This window comes from Spinacia oleracea, chromosome 6 (genome assembly GCF_020520425.1).
Source record: "Spinacia oleracea cultivar Varoflay chromosome 6, BTI_SOV_V1, whole genome shotgun sequence".
Lineage (NCBI taxonomy): Eukaryota > Viridiplantae > Streptophyta > Magnoliopsida > Caryophyllales > Amaranthaceae > Spinacia > Spinacia oleracea.
The window spans coordinates 102,990,930-103,010,367 of record NC_079492.1 but is presented as its reverse complement, the minus strand read 5'-3'; the positions used below and the strand labels follow the sequence as shown (position 1 = coordinate 103,010,367).

The window sequence follows — 19,438 nt, the reverse complement described above, 5'->3', positions numbered from 1 at the left end:
TTTGCATTCAGCGCAACAGGTTTCGGGTTCTCTTCAATACAGTCCGGGATCTCCTGTTTCAAGCCATACTGTCTCATCACTCGGGCAGACGAGTAGAAGACCAGCGTTGTGAGGCTTTGCACCCTCAAAGAAATAGAACCAGGGGCATGTTTCATAGCCGCAATTCCCCACCAAGGAACTACCCACCTTATACAAGATTCAACCCCAGAGAGTGTACACCGCCACTCATCCAATGAAAGCCGGCAATGCAGCATGGGTCGCATAGTGAATCCCTTTCTATTATAGCTCGCCATGTTCTCCGGTGGTGCCACCAACATGAGCCTCTCCATAAGCCAAACCTTGTGGAGTATATAAGAAGCACATTGCAAAATTCAACATTCAAAATTCAAATACAAGTACAAAATTCAACACGCAAGAGAGATCCAGATCCTTACTTGGAGTAACATCAGACTTCCCGATGGCAAAGAAGAGGGGTCCGACTTCAGCATATCAAGGCCCGTCAATGTTTCGCCAATCACCAGTGGCATTGGGTCCCGACCATTAGCAAACTGCTCTACAATCTCTATTAGGGAGGCATCACCATTGCCAAACCCCTGCTTCGAAAAGAGGAAGCGAGGAAATATACAAAAAATCAAGGCTCTCAGGCGAAAAACTTTGGGAACATCAAGCCCAGCAAAGTAGGTGACAAAGAGGGACAAATCCACCCCTCTGCCATATACAACAGCACTCAAAAGTGGAGGCTTCAAGCCCAAATACCTTTCAAAACTCAAGAAAAAGTGTTCTTCAACACTAGGCATGCATGGCTCCAGCATCAAGGGCCACCCCAATATGGCACTAAATTCCTCATGGAGGGGAAATACCTCATTATTTCCAAAATGGAAGACATGATGATTCGGGTCCCAAGCCTCCAAGGCAACAAGAATGAAGTGCAAGTCCAATTTTACAAACCGAAAAGAGACGAGCACCCCATGATGCATGCCATGAAGCTCCCTTTTCTCCAATTTGCCCAGCGAACCAAGCCACGAGTTCAAGGCACTCTCAAAGGACACAACCATACTTTCTTTTCTTATTCGAGAGGAAGCAGTATGCAATGATAGCAGGGAAGGATTGATGCAAGAAATGATCCAACAAGCTCCCTATTTATACAAGAGTCGGCTTGTACGTCAGCCCACAGGCGTCAGGCACCAAGCCCGCGCCAGACGCCGGGAGCCTGCACCAAAGGACGAGGCCACCGTCCTCTCTTATGACTCCGAGTACACACTCTTTAGTGTTTCGGACAGCAGAGTACAACCTCCATTATTCAAGATTCCAAAGCCGCAAGCCGCGCAATTTCAAGCAGTCCGGATCAACGCTTCGGGCAGATTTCGGGTCATCTCAAAATTCATGCATTCTAGTCCTAGATCGACGTCCTAAGTCGAGTCTGCATGTGCATTAGCAAAAGTTGAATATACTTTGACTTGCGCTTTTCCTAACCAAAAAACCTCAGTCAAAGTGGGGGCTTATAGTGGGTATATACACCCGGAAAATGGGCAAATTTTTTCAATTTTTTTGCGAAATTCTCATGCATGCATATAGCTACAAAATTTCAAGGCACACACAACGCATACATTTTCAAGCATTCAAACATACAAAAGCCAATCTTCAAAAAAAATTCAAACCAATTCAAGTTCAAAGCCATACAAACCATACAAAAATCCCAGTTTCAAGCCATACAAATACAATACGATTCAGCCTATACAAAATCAACCCAGGCAAGCTGGAACTCGCTACCATGCAGGGTCAGTCTGAGTCATCATCAGCGGTGACGTCAACCACAGGTGCCTTGTCCCTGTTTCACCTCCTAAGGCGCTCCAGCTCCCGATCCAGCTCCGTCCCAGGGGTACTAGGATCCTCCTCCGAGATACAAAGTGTGCCAGTGGAGGGATGAACTCCCTGCTGAGAAGAGGAATAGTGATAAGGCGGCGGCATCGGCATATACGGGTACGACCTAAACATCTGTGTCTGGCGCATCCTCTCCATCTCCGCATAGCAAGCCCATGAACCTGCACCCCAAGCCGGAGGACCACTTCCTCCGAAGTAGTAACCGGAAGGAGGAACAAAGGGCCGTGAACCGCTAGCACCTCCAAATGAATGCCTGGTGGGATCAACATACACAAAAGGGGAAGCTCCCCGCTCGGCATCAGAATGCCTCTGAAGAGCACCAGCACCGGACCCCTGTCCCAACTCCAAGCTCGGTCCCTCTTGTCCCAAGGACGTCTCCGCCTTAGGCTCTCTGTCAACAGAGTCTTTACGGTCTCGACGGCGCTCCTATACAAAATACAATTTCAAGAATAAATTTCCCAGTTGGAATTTCCAGTATACAAGTTTCAAGATCAAGTGAGGTACCTCTCTGTTTCGGCCAGAAAGCTGCCGGGTTAGCTTGGCGCACTGCCTCTTCCAAGAATCAAGCAAGAGCATCCAGCGACGCACTCTCACCCGAGGCACCTGCATACAAAGTTCAAGATCAATTTTCCCATACAAAGTTACAAACAGTTTCAAAAATGCAACAGTACTTACAGGGGGGTAATGCTCAGGTACAACATCATATGATTTCCGGTGCGGAGGAGAAGCCCAAGGAATGGTCTCCACCACCTCTTCCCCGTCCGAGTTCTCATAGCGGAGGATCCTATCAGCATGAGGAATGTCCTCAGGATCAACCTACCTACTCCTCCTACATGCAATCATGCAATCATACAATCATGCAATCAATACAAGAATACAAGAATACAAGATACAAGATTCAAAAGCTCACCGGCAGTACGAAGCGTACTGGTGGGGCCAACCTCCTCAGGAAGTCATCATAGCTACCCTTCCTGTGTACAAACTCCCTCCAAGAGCGGCAAACAGCCTCGCCCCTAGCCTCCGCATAGAGCCGGGCAAGATCCTCATCCAGAGCCAGCATGGACTCCGGTGGATCCTTAGGGACAAGCCTATCCCCCGAATGGTGTTGAAGGGACACTCGCTCCCCCAGATACCACATATGGTGGTACACCCCCGGAAGCAAAACCCGACGCCCAGACAGGAAATGGGCACGAGCAACCGAGACAGGTACAACCGCGTTGGCAAAAGGACGCCATACCACCTGTAAAGCAAACAACTCAGGCAACAGTACAAATACAAATACAAGAAAGGAAAACAGTACAAAAGATTACATCTTCAGCGGATAGAACTCTCCAAGCCCTGCGAGAAGCCGCCAGGGATGCACCAACGCGCACCGCTCCTATCCAAGAGGCAGCATACGGGTAAGCCGCATCTCTAGTACGCTCCGGCGCCAAAGTCGGAAAGAGCTCATAGATCCAAATCTTTCAAGGAACAAGCAAAACATCAGTCAAGTTCAAAATACAAGCATACAAGTACAAAGTACAAAGTACAAGGAGTCTCAAATACCTCCATCACGCTCCACAGAGCAGCCATGCTCGGGTAGCTCCCCAGTGCAGTCCGGGAGGCCCGCTTCATCTCGTACAAAAGGTGGCTGTATGCCAATCCGCCCCAGTTATAGCTTCAAACAGCTCCCAAGTCCCGCAAAGCGGACAAGAATTTGATGTGCAACCGACTGTTTCTACTCGGGGCCATCACTCTGCTCACCAAGGCTAGGAGGAAAAGCCTAACCCTCTGCTCTGCGGACACACCCCCACCGCAGATAGCCTCCATAATCACCTTCACGGAAGCGTGAGCATCATCATCAGACAAATCAACAACAGGGCCGAGCAAGTCCCTGGCAGCGGCCAAGCGCCACGTCAGCTCAGAATCAAAGGTCACATTCCTCTCAGAAAAAGGAAGACCTGTAATCATAGCAAATTCAAGAGGGGTGATAGTAATCTCCCCCCATGCCATGTGGAAAGTGTTGGTGGTATCCCACCATCGCTCTAACAAAGCCCACAAACGGTTTTTAATCCCGTTCTTCTCGGAGAACCTCCCATGGTGCGCCAGAAATCGGTCAGGCCCATCTGCGACCAAATCTCCATAGCCTCCTCATCAGCACGGAGAGCTTTAAAGGCCCTCTGAACCTCCACCAAGGACCAGTAAGTACGGAACGGCTTTCCGTCGGCCTACAGGTGAACAAGTTAGCTCAAGACCTATACAATTACAAAGTACAAACCCAAAACACAGTACAAGACTCACCATGCCAGCGCGAGGCCGCTGAGACAAGTGATAATCCGGTCGAAACACCAGGTCGGAAGGGATCCAACCAGTACTAGGGAAAGCGGGCGCATCTCGGGGAACCATACCCCCACCTGGCGAATTTATTGCAGACGCTTCATCATCCGAAGCGTCTTCCTCGGCAGCTCGAACCACAGATGATTCAGCGAGTTTCCTCCGAGTGTGACGAGGTATACTAAATCCAGTAGCATACAAAGTGTCAAAATTCTAAATTGGGGGCTATCCTATGCTGGCCTATGCAAAGTCAAAAGATTCGAAACAACAATCCCCAGTGGACCTCTAGTTCAAGATGCAAATTCCTACACCAACGCCTAGTCTACCCACGCCAAAGCAGGTATACAAGTTCAAACACCAACGCCTAGGCTATCCATGCCAAAGCAGGTACACAAGTTCTACATCAACGCCTAGGCTATCCATGCCGAAGCCGATACAAAACTATACATTCAAGAAAACTTTCAAAAAATTTCAAGTCTACAAGTTCCAACAGTTCAAGTTCAAATGGCTATCAAACAATCTTCTACAAGATTCAAGAAGCTTAAGCATACAAGCATCATTTTAAAGTACGAGAAAATCAAAGCTACATGCAATCCTAGAGTTATTTCATAAGCAAAACATGAAATACTTACATGGACAAGGCAAGAGCAAAACCAAGGGAAGATAATTCGACCTTTGAGAGAGAAAGAGAGCAAGAAAGCAAGAAGTGCTCCTCAAAATGGCACGGGAAGGGGCACTTATATAGTGCAGCCCCGCGCCGTATGCCGCCCCAGCGCCCAGCGCTGCCCGCTGCATGCACGAATCTTCAGCGCGCGCGGTCTCCCGTGCTGATTGCACGTCCTTTGCTGCTACGGTCTTCCGCACCAAGGATCAAACATCGCATCAGGCCATCCATCGAAAAAACGGGTATACACCCGTATCTCCAAGTACAAACATATGCATATTTCAAGAATACAAAGTCCAAAAAATACAACGACTCAAGCGTTCAACTCGCAACGGACCCAAGCTCCGGTAAAGTCAGTCGACATTTCAAAGTTCCAAGGGCCAGTAAAAAGCTCTTATCCCCAGCAAAGCACATCCCCAACGGATTAACTCCGGGTATTCAAAAATTCAACAATTCAAAAAATTCAAGATTCAAAATTTTCGATGCCAAGCTCCGTCCTGAACTGAAGGCGGAAAAGTACAAGTACAAACCGGAGTCATCACCAACCGCACCGAGGTAGACTCTATCCTTTTTTTTAACGCCTGTTTTATGCAGGTACTGGCGTACAAAGAGTGGTCTCAATTGCAGAACATCTTGATCATTCTCCGTCCCTTTCGAAATACTTTGACTTGCGCTTTCCTAACCGAACGCTCAGTCAAAGTGGGGGCTTCTGTAGACACCTAATTTGTGTCTCTCCTTTGGGATGATGATGATACCATTATCCTTATTAGGTGATTGAAATAACTCCAGGAGGAAAACCCAATTGCTAAAAATACTTCCAAAATTCAAGATCCAAAATCCAAACCCCGAGACCGTTCCCCTTTCGGTCCCCGGTACAAAATACAACTTTCCAAATCCAATTTCAAAATGCAAGTACAATCTCATCTAGTAGACCATTCCATTGGTTTTACTAGGCCTTTTCCACTCAAAATCATATAAAGCAAGTCAAATTCTGGCGCCGACCCACAAAACCGAGCATGCCGGGCCCCGTCCCGTAAAACCGGAATTCAAAAACCCAAGAAAGGCTTGTTTTTAGACGCTAAACGATGCCTTAAACTCCAAGAAAATACAAAACGCCAAACCTAGTACTATTCGTAAAACAGGTACAACGCTACAAGACGAAACAAGGACGATTCCCCGTCCTTGCTTTGGCGGCATTCAAGCCACGTCAGCAGCGCACTGCGCTGGCCTGGCGCCCTGCGCTGGCGTGTGTTGGCGTTTTTCACCATTTCCTCCTATAAATACCCCTCATTTCCATCGAAAAAAAGGGGGAGCACAACAATACAACGTCGTAATTTCGACATTACGCCTCAAAATACAACTCAAAACTCCTCAAAAACACATACAAAATTCTTAAAATCCAAAGCAATTGGGAGCTCTTGCCTAAATCTAACTAGGTAAATCCGAATCCCATTCTAATCTACTATTTTGCTTTGATTTCTAAATGATTAGCAAGTTGGTGTTTTTAATCAATAAAAACACCACTTGCAACAATCACACATGTTTTCCAAAAATACAAACTTTTTTAAAATACAAATTACAATTTTCAAAGATTCAAGGATGTCCAAGTTGTTTACAATCACCTCTTGGACTAGAATCACCACCAAACATGGGGTAATCAAAGACAACACCTTTTAACATTTAAAGGTTTAGTCTTTTGAGATTCAAAACTCCATTTTCAATATACAAGTTCAAGTTTTCAATTTTCAAGATCTTACCATGTTTAGGGTTATTCATAGTTATTTCCCTAAACTAGGATCATTTCAAGTTCAAATTTCAATCATTGCAAGTTCAAATTTCAATCATTTCAAGTTCAAACATTTCAATATTCAAGCTTTCAATTTCAAGTTTAATATGCAAAATCTAGGATATTTGGGTTGAGCAACCTCTCCCAAGTTGAGATTTTTGGCTTTGAATTCGTGTCGGGCGCACTTATTTTTAAGGAGCCGCTTGGCGTTCGAATCTCATGTGCCCAAGTACAAATTTCAATTATGCACCTTTCAATATTGCAATTTCAATATCGCACCTTTCAATATCGCACTTTCAATATCGCACTTTCAATACCGCAATTTCAATACCGCAATTTCAATTCCGCACTTTCAATTCCGCATCTTTACTTGCCTAGTCCATTTCTAGGCAATGTGGACCTACTCCCTAGTCCTTTTCTAGGGGGTCTTGTAGTTACTAATTCCACACTTTATTTAGTATTGTGATGTTGCTTTATGTCCTTTATCGCTTTCATCACCAACATGCTAAATACAACAAAATACAAAGGTTACATCACGCTTGACGAAGATATTTTTGGACAAACCGGCCTTAGGTTCCTTAAATCAATCTTTAAAGCAAAGTGACCACCGTACAATTAGAAATTATATTTTTCTCTAAAATTCAAACCCACATAGTCTAATCTAGGGTTTATTTTCGACCTAATGTTTTGCCAACGTACTTGAATATTTCTAAAGCTCGCCGAATAAGAATTTTCGTTCCCGAGCCCGGATCTCACCCATCCATTTCAAGGATATAAGGCCTTATCCAAAAATAGAGTCATTTACGGTCTTTCCAAACAAGACCTTAAATAAAGTTTGGTGGCGACTCCTTCGAGGTGAAAAAATTCAAACGGTTCTCTAAACGAGCCGGCCGGCCTCCTAAAACCCCCCTTGTAGGAAACGGGAAAAAACCAAAAAAAAACCCCCTACACTATGTTGGTTAGATTTTAAGTGAACTAAAATCCTTAATCATGCAACATAATCAAGCCATAATCTCATGCATAATTAAGACATATTTAAAGCAATAAATAACTTAAAGCATGCATAAGATATAAATGTGATCTAGTATGGCCCGACTTCATCTTGAAGCTTCAACTTCAAAGTCCGTCTTGAAAATGGATTGGAAACTTCGTCTTGAATTTCACCATGGGAGGCGCCATTTTCTTCAAATAGGATAAGCTATAATTTAAACTAATTACAACTATTTGATGGTACGCAGACCATATTTAAATTAAAAACTTTGGTGCATTAGACCAGTTTTACATTCAAATTAATGGTACGCATACCATATTTTCTATCCTATTTGGGTCATACTAGTCACTTTCAATAACCTGCAAAACAGTACATATACAATATACCATTCACCCATTCATTTATCAATGAATGGCCCACATAGCTGGTTAGTAGAACATATTATGCATCACATAAATATTTGCAGCAATTAATCAAGGGTTCCAATAATCTACCAGTTATTCAATCCTTATTAATTCTAATCAAGTTGTTTTAATCTTAAAGGAATGTAGACCTAATCAAGAGTTTATGACTAAAACGCTCCCACTTAAACCAATAAATTTACATGCTACCACCTATAATAGCCCGCCCTTAACGAGCTGCTTGCAAGTTACACTTAACTCCTGCTAAACAAACTTTAACTCTTCAACCAGCTTCAAACATTTAATCACGGCTTAGTCTTAATCGAAGACACTAATTAAAACTCTTAAAACTTAATTAATTATTAAAAAAAAAAATCGGCAGCACTTCCCCTAAATATGGACAACCTAAAACTTTGCTTAGGATATTACGTCAGATTTTCATTCACCTGAATCAATTACAACATTCCAATATATAACATTTCCCAAAACAGCACCAGGGTGTCACTGTGACAGCCTACACTTAATGAGCTACTTCTAATCTCACTTGAGCTTGAACCATACAACTTGACTTAACTACAACTCTAACACGGATATGTAATCCATGAATTATAGACCAAAAGCACTAAGAAGAAATTATACAACCCGGTAACAAACTCTAGGAACTTAATTACATTTGGCAAATTCATAAATCTTGGACATATAAGGCCATTGGAAAACTCTCCGAACCTTGAACCTGAACTGAGGCTCGACTCTTGCTACCTGCAAAAAATTTCAATTCTGCCCCCACCGGGACAGGTTCATAGAACAAAATCAGCGGAAATCTGAATACACATATCCAACCTGAAATGCATTTGATAGGTGGCTCAAAATAATTTTAGTTTTAGTTTTTATGTTTTGCAAAATTAACTTCACTTATTAAGCACACTTGAAAAAAACATTATTTAGTAAAACGTTATAACTTATTTGAAATCTATTTCACGAAATCTTTATTATTCAAACAATGATTTGAACATAATACAATATAGTATTACTTGTGGCAAATTGGGGCCTTACTTAACATCTCACATGGTTTCCCAATTCACAATCTCACCAATAATTAAGCTCGCAACTTAAGATTCGTCTAGTTTGTTCTTACTCTTGGTCACGTCAAACCATAACCTTAATATAGAACTTTTTATATAATTCTAATACCACGCCCAAGAATCTCTCCTTTATAAACTCTTTTCAAGCCAGAAATTATTCCTCAAGGTGACATACATATTACATATTCATAAAACATTTACAAATTAAAGCATAATTCATTATTCTAGAAATTGAATTTCATAGTGCTTATTCATTAACAATTCATAATTCAACGCGAAACTCATTGCCAAAGTAATATAAATCTGCTTCGTAAAACACTCACAAACATAATTCAATTTCAACTTAGCAGCTTTGAATATGGGGAAAGTGAACACGAATAGAGAGGGGTCACTATGATCAACTGTCTCTATACGGTGGGGGTCGTCGCCCTCCTGATAAACATACGCTTGCAAGACTTTAACTAGGACATGTCCCTAACTACGGGTCAAGCCCGCTTACCACGAGTAATACTCGCTTCCAAATATGGGTCAAGCCCATTTACCATGAGTCTATTGATATAGCACTCGCTTCCAAATATGGGTCAAGCCCCTTTACCACGAGTCTACCGAGGTAGCACTCGCTTCCAATGTTTTTCATCACCGATGCATGTGAGCACTACGCCACACATACTCGGCTACTTTCCCCTACTTAAGCATTTTATTACCAACTTATGCGATTTCGTTCTCAAAATATCATTCGCATTCCCTTACTCATGCATCAATTCTTACTCAATTAAGTTTACTCAGATTCTATCTTATATAACTTCTTAACCCTATTCCAATCTCAAACTCAAGACTTGCTGACACTTTCTCTTACACTTAATCAAACCGTAACAACATAATTAAAATCTGAACACTATTCTCAACTATTCCCTTTTAACTTAAAATCACTCTTTACCCTTAGTTATACTCTTAGACCATTGATTAATAATTAACTGTTAGTGAGTGACTCTAATTTAATTAAGATACCAAGTTTATCAATAGGCTATACTTTCCTCAAATCCGCATTCATTGCTTAATAGCTCAGTGTGCCTGAAATGTGTTTATAACATTTACATAGAACTTAAATGTTCACAAATAAACATCAATAATCATGAACTTAATATTCATAGAATGCCTACTAGCTATATTTCAAACTCATAAGTTATAAAGCATGAAAACTTGATTTTTAACTTCTAAAGTACGTCGTTTACTCTTTATAATAAACTCTTTTTTAAACTTGTTGAATATTTCTTTATTTGCAACTATTGTCATTTTTAAGAACTCAAAACAAATAGAAAAACATCTTTAGTATAATAGTTCCAACTCTTGAATTAATTAAAAACACTTTAACTTTGTTCAAAACTAGTTTAAGATCCATAAATAATAAATTTAAAAGACACATGTATCTTTAGAAAACTTCAATTTGTTAAAGATTTAAGAAAAACATGTTCACTCTAAAATATATTTCAATTATTGTTTTTCCAACATATATGCTCTTGAAAAATCTTTTATCAACATTCAAAACTATTCTTAATTAACCATTAACGATTTTAGGAATACGTCTGGCTTTTAGGAAACTCAAATTAGATGTGGTTTTGTAAGGTGATTAATAAAACAACTTCTAAAAGAATGTTGCCTTAAAGAGATAAGTTAAAACACGTGTTTTAGTTTCATACTCAAAATAGTTTGTCCTTCTAAATCCAACGTACATTTAATTCATTCATTAATAACTTGCTGGATAAGACAACAAGCCTCTCACCCTTTAAGAACTCGACTTATAGTTAGAGATTGTGCATGTAGGCATTTACTTGGTAATTATAATTACTCTTAGAATACTTCTTAAGACTTTGACTCATTCCCCAAATCAATGTTCGACTATCACGCTAACTCGTTCATAAGATTCAACCCAAAGAATCTTGATCAACTCAAATATCTAATCCCTCGACCTTTCAACCAAAACCATCTCTCGCTTGAATTCTCAGTCAGCACAAATAATCATTCAAAAGAATAAAGATTCTTAATACATTACAAACCGATTTGCAAAGCATAATTTAATTCGAAAAACACAATTCGATATGCAAAACGCAATTCAATTTAATTTACCAAACACGATTCAAGTTCTAAAGCACAATTCAATTCCATATATATATATATATATATATATATATATATATATATATATATATATATATATATATATATATATATAATAAATAATACTTAAACTCAAATATTATTTCAAACATTGAAAATGGTTGGACAATGTGTACCTTCATTCACCAATACATAAACTTCAAGCACTATACACCTCGATCATCAACCTCCGCTAATCCCCATAATTCAACTCTCTACAATCGACCACCAATTATACACCCCAGCAAATAAGGCCAGGAGTCAATAAACCATTCACTTTAATCGAATCATAACTAAATCAAACTCTCTGTGAAATATTTCTAATAACATTTCGAATTCCATTCTACATTAACATTAACTGAACTCCCTTTTTGAAATCTCTTTAATTAGTTTAGGAATCTTTCAAAACTAATCATAAAACTCTATTTGATTTTTAATAAAATTTCAATTAAATTGCTAAACACGAATTGTGATTAAAATCATAATATTCAATTATAACTTTATAAATACTTTATTACCAGCTATTAGCCGAATAAGATATCCGTATTACAACTTTATTTATGAAATCATTTAGGAAGAGAAATAGTAAATTTGAATTTCTAGTATAGTTAGTGATTGAAATCATAATAATAATAATAATAATAATAATAATAATAATAATAATAAATAAAAAATGTTTGTTTAAAATCATAAATCAATAGAGGAATTCTTAATTTATTTTTCTATTTATAGAACCCTTTCAACATCTAAATAATAACTTGAATTGATCAACTAAGAAATTGGAATTTCTGAAATTGTTTCTATATTATCAACTAATAACTCAATCAGTAGTTCGATCTTATATGACTATTACAGTTGAATTGGCTAAGCTAAAGTAGTTAAGAAGAGATTAGGCTTGAGTATACCCTTAGAGAAATAGGAACGCAAGAGACAACATTAGGTGCACCCAACAACATCAACGAGCACCTCCAGTAGAGCCACGGAGCTCCGGCGAGCACAACAACAGTGGGAGCCAACAAACCCCCACGTCGGCCGTAAGATGGGCCCGCACCACCACATGCGGTAGAGAGAAGTTAGGGTTCACGAATTTGGGGGTTTCAAATGAATTCAATTTAATTTAATCAACTAGAAGAGGAAATAGGATAAATTACCAATTAAAGATGGAGCATATATGGGTGTGGTTTCTTTGGCCACTGTTGGTGGCGGCGGTGACACGAAGGAGGAGAGGGAGGAGGAGCAAAAAACCGGACCAACAACAACATACAACCTCAACAACAACAACCGCTTCAACGGCGACCGACGAAAAGGGGAGCGGTGGGGCGTCGCCTTGGAGGGAGGAGGAGAGAGAGAGCCGGGTGAAGAGGAGGGGGAAAGGAGAGCAAAGTTAAGGGAAGAGAGGGAGTGAGAGGGAGAAATGACCAGGAGAGGGAAAGATGAGGGAGATGGGTTGGAGTTTGTGGTTTGTTTGTCTTTCTTTCCTTCTTTTTTTTTAAATAAAAAAAATATATTAGTTTAGATATTAATTATCAAAAATCCAATTTTTTTTTAATTAAATAAATTTCCGTAAATGTATCTCGAGCTAAAACTCGGAAATCAATTCGAGGCCAGCTTTATTATAATATAGATATAAATAAATAATTGAATAAATAAAATTCAAATTCATTCACCAATTAAATAAAGATCTTAATCTCAAGCTAGGTTTAAGAATAATTCTAATAACATTTAGAAATAAACAAAATATAAACTCTTACAATAAAAAAATATTTTAATTAAAAAGAATCTAACTCTAGGTAAAACTTGAGGATCAATTCGAAAACTCGCTTAAATATACTAATGAAAATCTCAAAATTCATTTACCAATTTAATAAAATTTCAAGATTTTAATCTCAAATTGGGTTTAGGAGAAATTCTAATGACATGTTTAAGACGAAAATTACTCTTAATATCATATTAAGAATTGCTTAAAATCAGGGTTGTTACACTTTACTAATTTTAAACATAAAAATGTATTTCCTAGTCTAACCGGAAACATACAAATTTAATTAAAATTTAAAGCTCATATAAATTTATAATTGAATCCTTTTAATTTATTTTTCAGTTGAATTAATTGAATAAATTTAAATTAATTCAAGGTTTTAATTTTAGTAAAATAATTAGTATAAATTAGAATTTATAATAATTAGATTATTCAAAATTAAATTCCGAGAAAATAATTTAAATTATGAATTTTAAAATTAATTAAAATCATTTCCGAACTGAAAGTTCAAAATTAAAATTAAAACGAACCAATCGGGTCAAGACAAGGCCATGGGCTTGCGCCCATGCCTCGTCAAGTCCAACAAGCAACAAACCCCTTGTTACTCGATTGATCGTAGCGCAAAGCCCAAGCAGCAACGCACCAATGCAGCAGGCCCAGCGAGCCACGCTTGCGCGCAGCCCACTCGCCCATCGCATTGGCACGCTGCTGGGCAACGCTTGCTGGACAAGCCAGCCAACGCTGCCTGCGTGCACGTTGTGTTGTGCTTGTTGTTGCCTTGGATGCTTTCCTTGTCGTGCTTGCTGGGCGAGGCAACGCACGTTGTGGCACAGCATCCCTCGCTGCCCAAGCGTGCTTGCCTTGCTCGCTGCACTTGCCTTTCCCCCTCGCCACATCGCCCATCGAGCCACACACGACCAGCTCCCTTGCTTTGCGTGCGTGCCCCTTGCTTGTTGCTCGTTGCATTCGTACCGCACGGGCGACGAGCTCCCTTGCTCGTCATCGCGTGCCCGTACTATACAACACCCCTTAAGGGTAACACGTTGTGTCCTTTTCTTTGTGAGAGCAACAATCATGAGCGTATTTCATAAAATTTAAAACTTTTTAATTCAAAATTAATGATAAATTAATAAATCATATTAATTTCATAATTTTAGGGCGAAAAATCGAAAATTTATTAATCAATTAATTTTCGATTATCATGGATTCAAATCTAGGTCATAAAAATTCAAAATTTATCATAAATTAACAATTTTTATGGTGGTTTTTAATCATGGATACCTAATTAAACCGTTAATTAATTATGAAAATCAAATCAATTCTAAATTATTCGAATTTGAACAAATTAATTATAATTACAAATTAGGTTTGTATAATTAACAAGCTTAGGCATTCAAATTTGTTAAACGTATGCAGTAGGTCAATCAAAAATTCAAGATTTAACAACAAGAATTGCAAATATTTAAATTTAACATCTTAAAATTACAAACTTTGCATTCGAAAAACTAAACTGCCGAAAAGTCATAGTTAGGCTTCGAATTTGGGAATTCTGGGTTCGGCACAAAATCTTTGATTTTTGTCAAAATTTTAAAACACTGTTTACATACAAAATTGACACAAAAATCACTCGATTCCGTTAATAAACGAAGAAACTGCCGAAAAACCTGCGAACATATAATTAAATAATCGCAAATTTGCAATTAATTACAATTACGAAATTAACCACCCTTTTTAATTCCTTGCAAATTTATAAAATTTATCCATGTTATCTAATTATTATGGAATTAATTAGAGGCTCGTGATACCAATGTTAGGTTATGATACATATAACTAAATATAAATCATGCGGAAAAACCATTAAATCCAGGAATCCAAATTAATTGTCACATAACAATTAGCATAATTAGGATGCATACTCTTTGTAGCGTGCCCTCCCTTGTTGCGCCCGAACCGAACAAGAACAAGTCTTTAGGACTCCAAGTGTCGTCCCTCCGTAAAAAGTCCACAGCACGTCCGGATCCCCCTTAAGTTTGACTAACTAGAATCGCCCTTAAGGTACTATTATTTTTGGCTGATTTGGGGCAAATAAGTGACTGAATTTTTTGCTTAAAATTCTCTCCTTTTTGAATACTTAAAACTCGTTATAAACTGTGAGCATTAACCACATATTTATAGGCTATGGAAAAGGTGTTCGAATCCTACAAGGAAACGAATTAATTAACTAGAATCTAATTAAAACTCTATTAATTAATTTATCCATTAGGAATAGGAATTTAATCATTAAACGAATCCTACACGATTTAGGTTTCGTACAGAAGCACAAACACTAACACGAGCATGACCCGCATGCGCGCAATAAGAAACCATGAAAGAAAGGATGTTTTATTTTGATCACATGATCTAAATGAACTATGTTATTTCAAATGAAGTAAAAAGGCTAAAATGTAAAATTAAACGAAACATGATAAAGGAAAGTGGAAGACCTAGTCCGTTTGGCAGTATATGTTCACAGGTTACGATTCTCGGTCATGCATGTACCCATGGGGCATCCGCCCATTGAGCCAAGGCTCTCATGTTTTCGGGCCAAGGCCCCATGTTTTATGGACAACGGTCCATCGTGGAAGACGTTCCACCATGTCATACTTGCCACGGCTAGCATGTGCACCCAAAAACTATGAATGAATTAAATAAAGGACTTTATAAAATGTTTTACTATATTCTATTCTCCCTGTGTTATTAAATAAAATGAATTAAAATGAATTTACGTTACTAGGATAGTCGTTACTGAATCTTCGGCTCACCGTTTTGTTTTCTGTTTTAGGTACTGCGGGGAACGATGGAAACGATTAGTGGCGAGGAATTTCACCATTTTAATATTCACTTAGTTTATGCTTTAAATAGTTTAATTAAAGACTTTTTCTAAGTTATGTACTTTTATTTTGGGAATATAAAGGATTATTGTATTAATTTGGAATTTTTATAGTTTATGATTGATGGTTGCCTTGTAATTCCCAAGAGGGAGTTACGGCAGGTAATGTCCCGACCGAATTAGGTAAATTCCGCTGCTAATTATTCTTTAATACTTGAATTGGAGGTCGGGACGTTACAAGTCCGTACCAACTCTACGGGATCTGGAAGAACGGCTGCCACCAGGACCAACCCATGGCTGACGCGGAACCCATAGGTCTCAATACAACCAACCGGGTATCCGACGATCGGCCTAGGGTGGAAACCCCTGTTGTGGCCAGACTGATTGCCGAAAACCTTCCAGGATCCTCGAACGTTGCACCAATCACGCCGGAACAAGTGGCCGGCTGCATGAACTTGATGAAAAACCTGCTCGAGGCCTTCTCTCAGGCTGCGACGCCTCATCAAAACCAAACTAGGGTGGAACCTGTCCGCCAGAAGAATAGGGCAGAGCCCTCCAAGGAAACCCTAAGAAGGCGCAGAAGTAACGTCTGGAGAAGAGAGGACGCCCCGAGCCAAACGAGGAGACGTTTTCCCCCTAGAGGATCTGTCCGGGCCCCCAGAAGTTGGGAACGTCTGAGAACAAATTGGGAAGAAGAAGAATGGAATAGCAAGAACGCCCAAGAAAGACACCCCTAGTGGTTCGTGGCCGAGCAGGAAGAGTCATCTGGGTCCTCTCATTTCGAGTACGCTCCGAGACGACGAAGAAGGACACGAACACCACCTAAGAGGATTGAGAATGAGCAACCCCGCCTACGATCTGAGGTGGTGCTCCCACCACCAAGGTCCTTCGAAGGACGATCCCCCACCAGGGCTCGATCACCGAGGTCGTCACCACACAACGGGAGAGGTCGCCATCCCACTCGACCATCGATCGGCCGATCACCTCCAAGGAAGGAAAGGTCTAGGCACGACGCCGGGGGGCACACCGGTCAACACCCTAGCGAGATCATGATCCCGAAGGGTTCCCCTTTCACTCCAGGGATCCTTGAGGAACCTCTCCCAAGGATGAAACTCCCTAACCACATCAAGTACGACGGCTCCACAGATCCAGACGATCACATAGCTGCGTACGAAGGACATATGTACCTGTACACTGCATCTTCGGGAGTATGGTGCAAGTGCTTCCTAGCTACGCTAAGCGGTTTTGCCCAAACCAGGTTCAAAAACTTAAAAGCCGGGTCCATCCGCAACTTCAGGCAGTTGTCGAAACAATTATGTGAGCACTTCGTCAGCAACAAGCGTGGAGAGAAGACATCAGCCGAACTATGGAACGTGAAGCAGCGTAGGGACGAAAGCCTAAGAGACTATCTTGGGAGAGTCAACCGAGAAGCTCTGATGATACCCAATATTAAGCCGGACGTCGCCATACTGGCTCTTACCCATGGCCTACGTAAAAGCAGGTATAGAGATTACCTAGGAAAGAAGAATGTCTCCAATCTAGGAGCTGCTCTTGAAAAGGCAGACGAATACATCAGGATTGAGGAACTTAATAGGACACTGGCCGTATCCGACCATGATGATTACGTCCATCCACAGATGGCAGACTCCATGAAGGACGACAAAAGGGAGAAGGGTAGTCAAAGAAGAAAGGACAACCGAGAAGACTATGAGAACGACGAACGGAAAGATAAAAAGAAAAACAAGTATGACAGTTACACACCTTTGCTCGTCCCTCGATCACATATATTTTCCATGAACAAAACTGATGACAAATGGCAACGCCCTGGGAAGATGCACTTCAAGAATCAGATCAATCTAAATGGTGCGACTTTCATGATGACTACGGCCACATGACAGACGAGCGTCGAGATCTCAAAGGCTATGTGGAAGACCTGATTCGGCGAGGCTACTTTAAGCAATACAGGGCTCAAAACCGAAATCAGAGGGAAAGGCAAGAAGATAACAAGGAGGAACCTCCGAACTCCAAAGACACCTAAAGGTTAGAAACCTAGTGCTGAGGAAGGAAGCTGCAGTCAGGAAGGCAAAGATGGACGGGAAGCTCTCTGCAAATTGGGGACCGTACTTGATCTACGAGGAGCTGCAACTGAGGACATGCAAACTACAAAAGTTAGATGGATCAAAGGTGACAAGTCATTGGAACACATATGTCCTTAAGAAATACTTCATCTAAGATCCAACTCAATCTATCATTTACAATCTTATATTTATTTTTGAATAAGACCCCTGTGCCGTACAAAATGCGGCTTAAGGGGAAGCAAAAGCAATTTTGTGTGTGATTTTTATCTTCACTTGAAGAGGGTCTTTCCAGTTTCAACACAGTTTTCACCTTTTATCCTCCATGTAGTAAGAAATTTTTAATATACTTGTAAAATCTCTTGTTCCACATTCTTCCAATTACTCATTTAAACCACTATGTGTCATCCCATTATGAAACAAATGCGACATGTGATGCCACTCGAAACTCTTAAAGGCAAGATCGAGCTAAAACATACCCGCAAAGGGTAGCAGCCGAGAAGGTCAAAGGGGGAGTAGGCACAAATGTTGCGTATATCTCATGCTCGCTCGAATCACGAAAGCATGAAATCTATCCTAACCCGGCCTACCTCGAAGATTTATTCGCTAAGGCGAAAAGTCAGATAGGTCAGGGAAAAGAAGCAAAAAGTCAATACAAGGCTCAACATGACTAGAGGTAGCACTCTAAGGCAAGCGACCCCAAAAGGCCAAACGCAAACCTAGAGTGCACCCAACCAACACATGTTGCGCATATCCCATGCTCGCTCGAATCACGAAAGCATGAAAGCTATCCTAACCCGGCCTGTGCCGAAGATTTATTCGCTAAGGCGAAAAGTCAGATAGGTCAGAGAAAAGAAGCAAAAAACCAATACAAGGCTCAACATGACTAGAGGTAGCACTCTATGGCAAGCGACCCAAAAAGGCCAAACACAAACCTAGAGTGCACCCAACCAACACATGTTGCGCATATTCCATACTCGCTCGAATCATGAAAGCATGAAGGCTATGAAGCTATCCTAACCCGGCCTGCCCCGGAGATTTATTCGCTAACGCGAAAAGTCAGATAGGTTAGGAAAAAGAAGCTAAAAGCCAATACAATGCTCAAAATGACTAGAGGTAGCTGTAGACACTTACTTTTGTCCCCATTCCCGAAAGGGAAGGTTCGATGATGAGAACACAAATCTCCACTTGGCAACGCATCTCCTATAAAATAACGAATCTCAATCCCCCTTTTCATTTCAGCCAAAACTGCTATTTATGGAAACCTACTAAAGATAGTAACTGCCGTAAAAGGTAGTTGTTAAAAGTGGCAAAGTCATAAAAGATAGAAACCTGTCAGAATTAGGCGTTTTACTCCAACATAAATCCTAAAAGAGAAAGAATTTGCATTCCTGATATAATTCGAAAATAAGAGTTACGTATTAATTAAAATCCTAACAAACCTAGAGTTCGTAACGGGCCCAGAC

General features: G+C 40.3%; 1 protein-coding gene across 1 annotated transcript; it reads left to right on the top strand.

The window, feature by feature from the left end:
• Positions 1–16,946: 16,946 nt before the first annotated feature.
• On the top strand, positions 16,947–17,792 carry LOC110778727 (uncharacterized). Its single transcript, XM_021983284.1, has one exon. It carries the CDS (start codon positions 16,947–16,949, stop codon positions 17,790–17,792), a length of 846 nt encoding a protein of 281 aa, XP_021838976.1.
• Positions 17,793–19,438: the final 1,646 nt, after the last annotated feature.

What these genes read in the sequence shown, in the direction of transcription:
- LOC110778727 (XM_021983284.1), top strand. Translation starts at nt 16,947, where the DNA reads ATGATCCCGAAGGGTTCCCCTTTCACTCCAGGGATCCTTGAGGAACCT.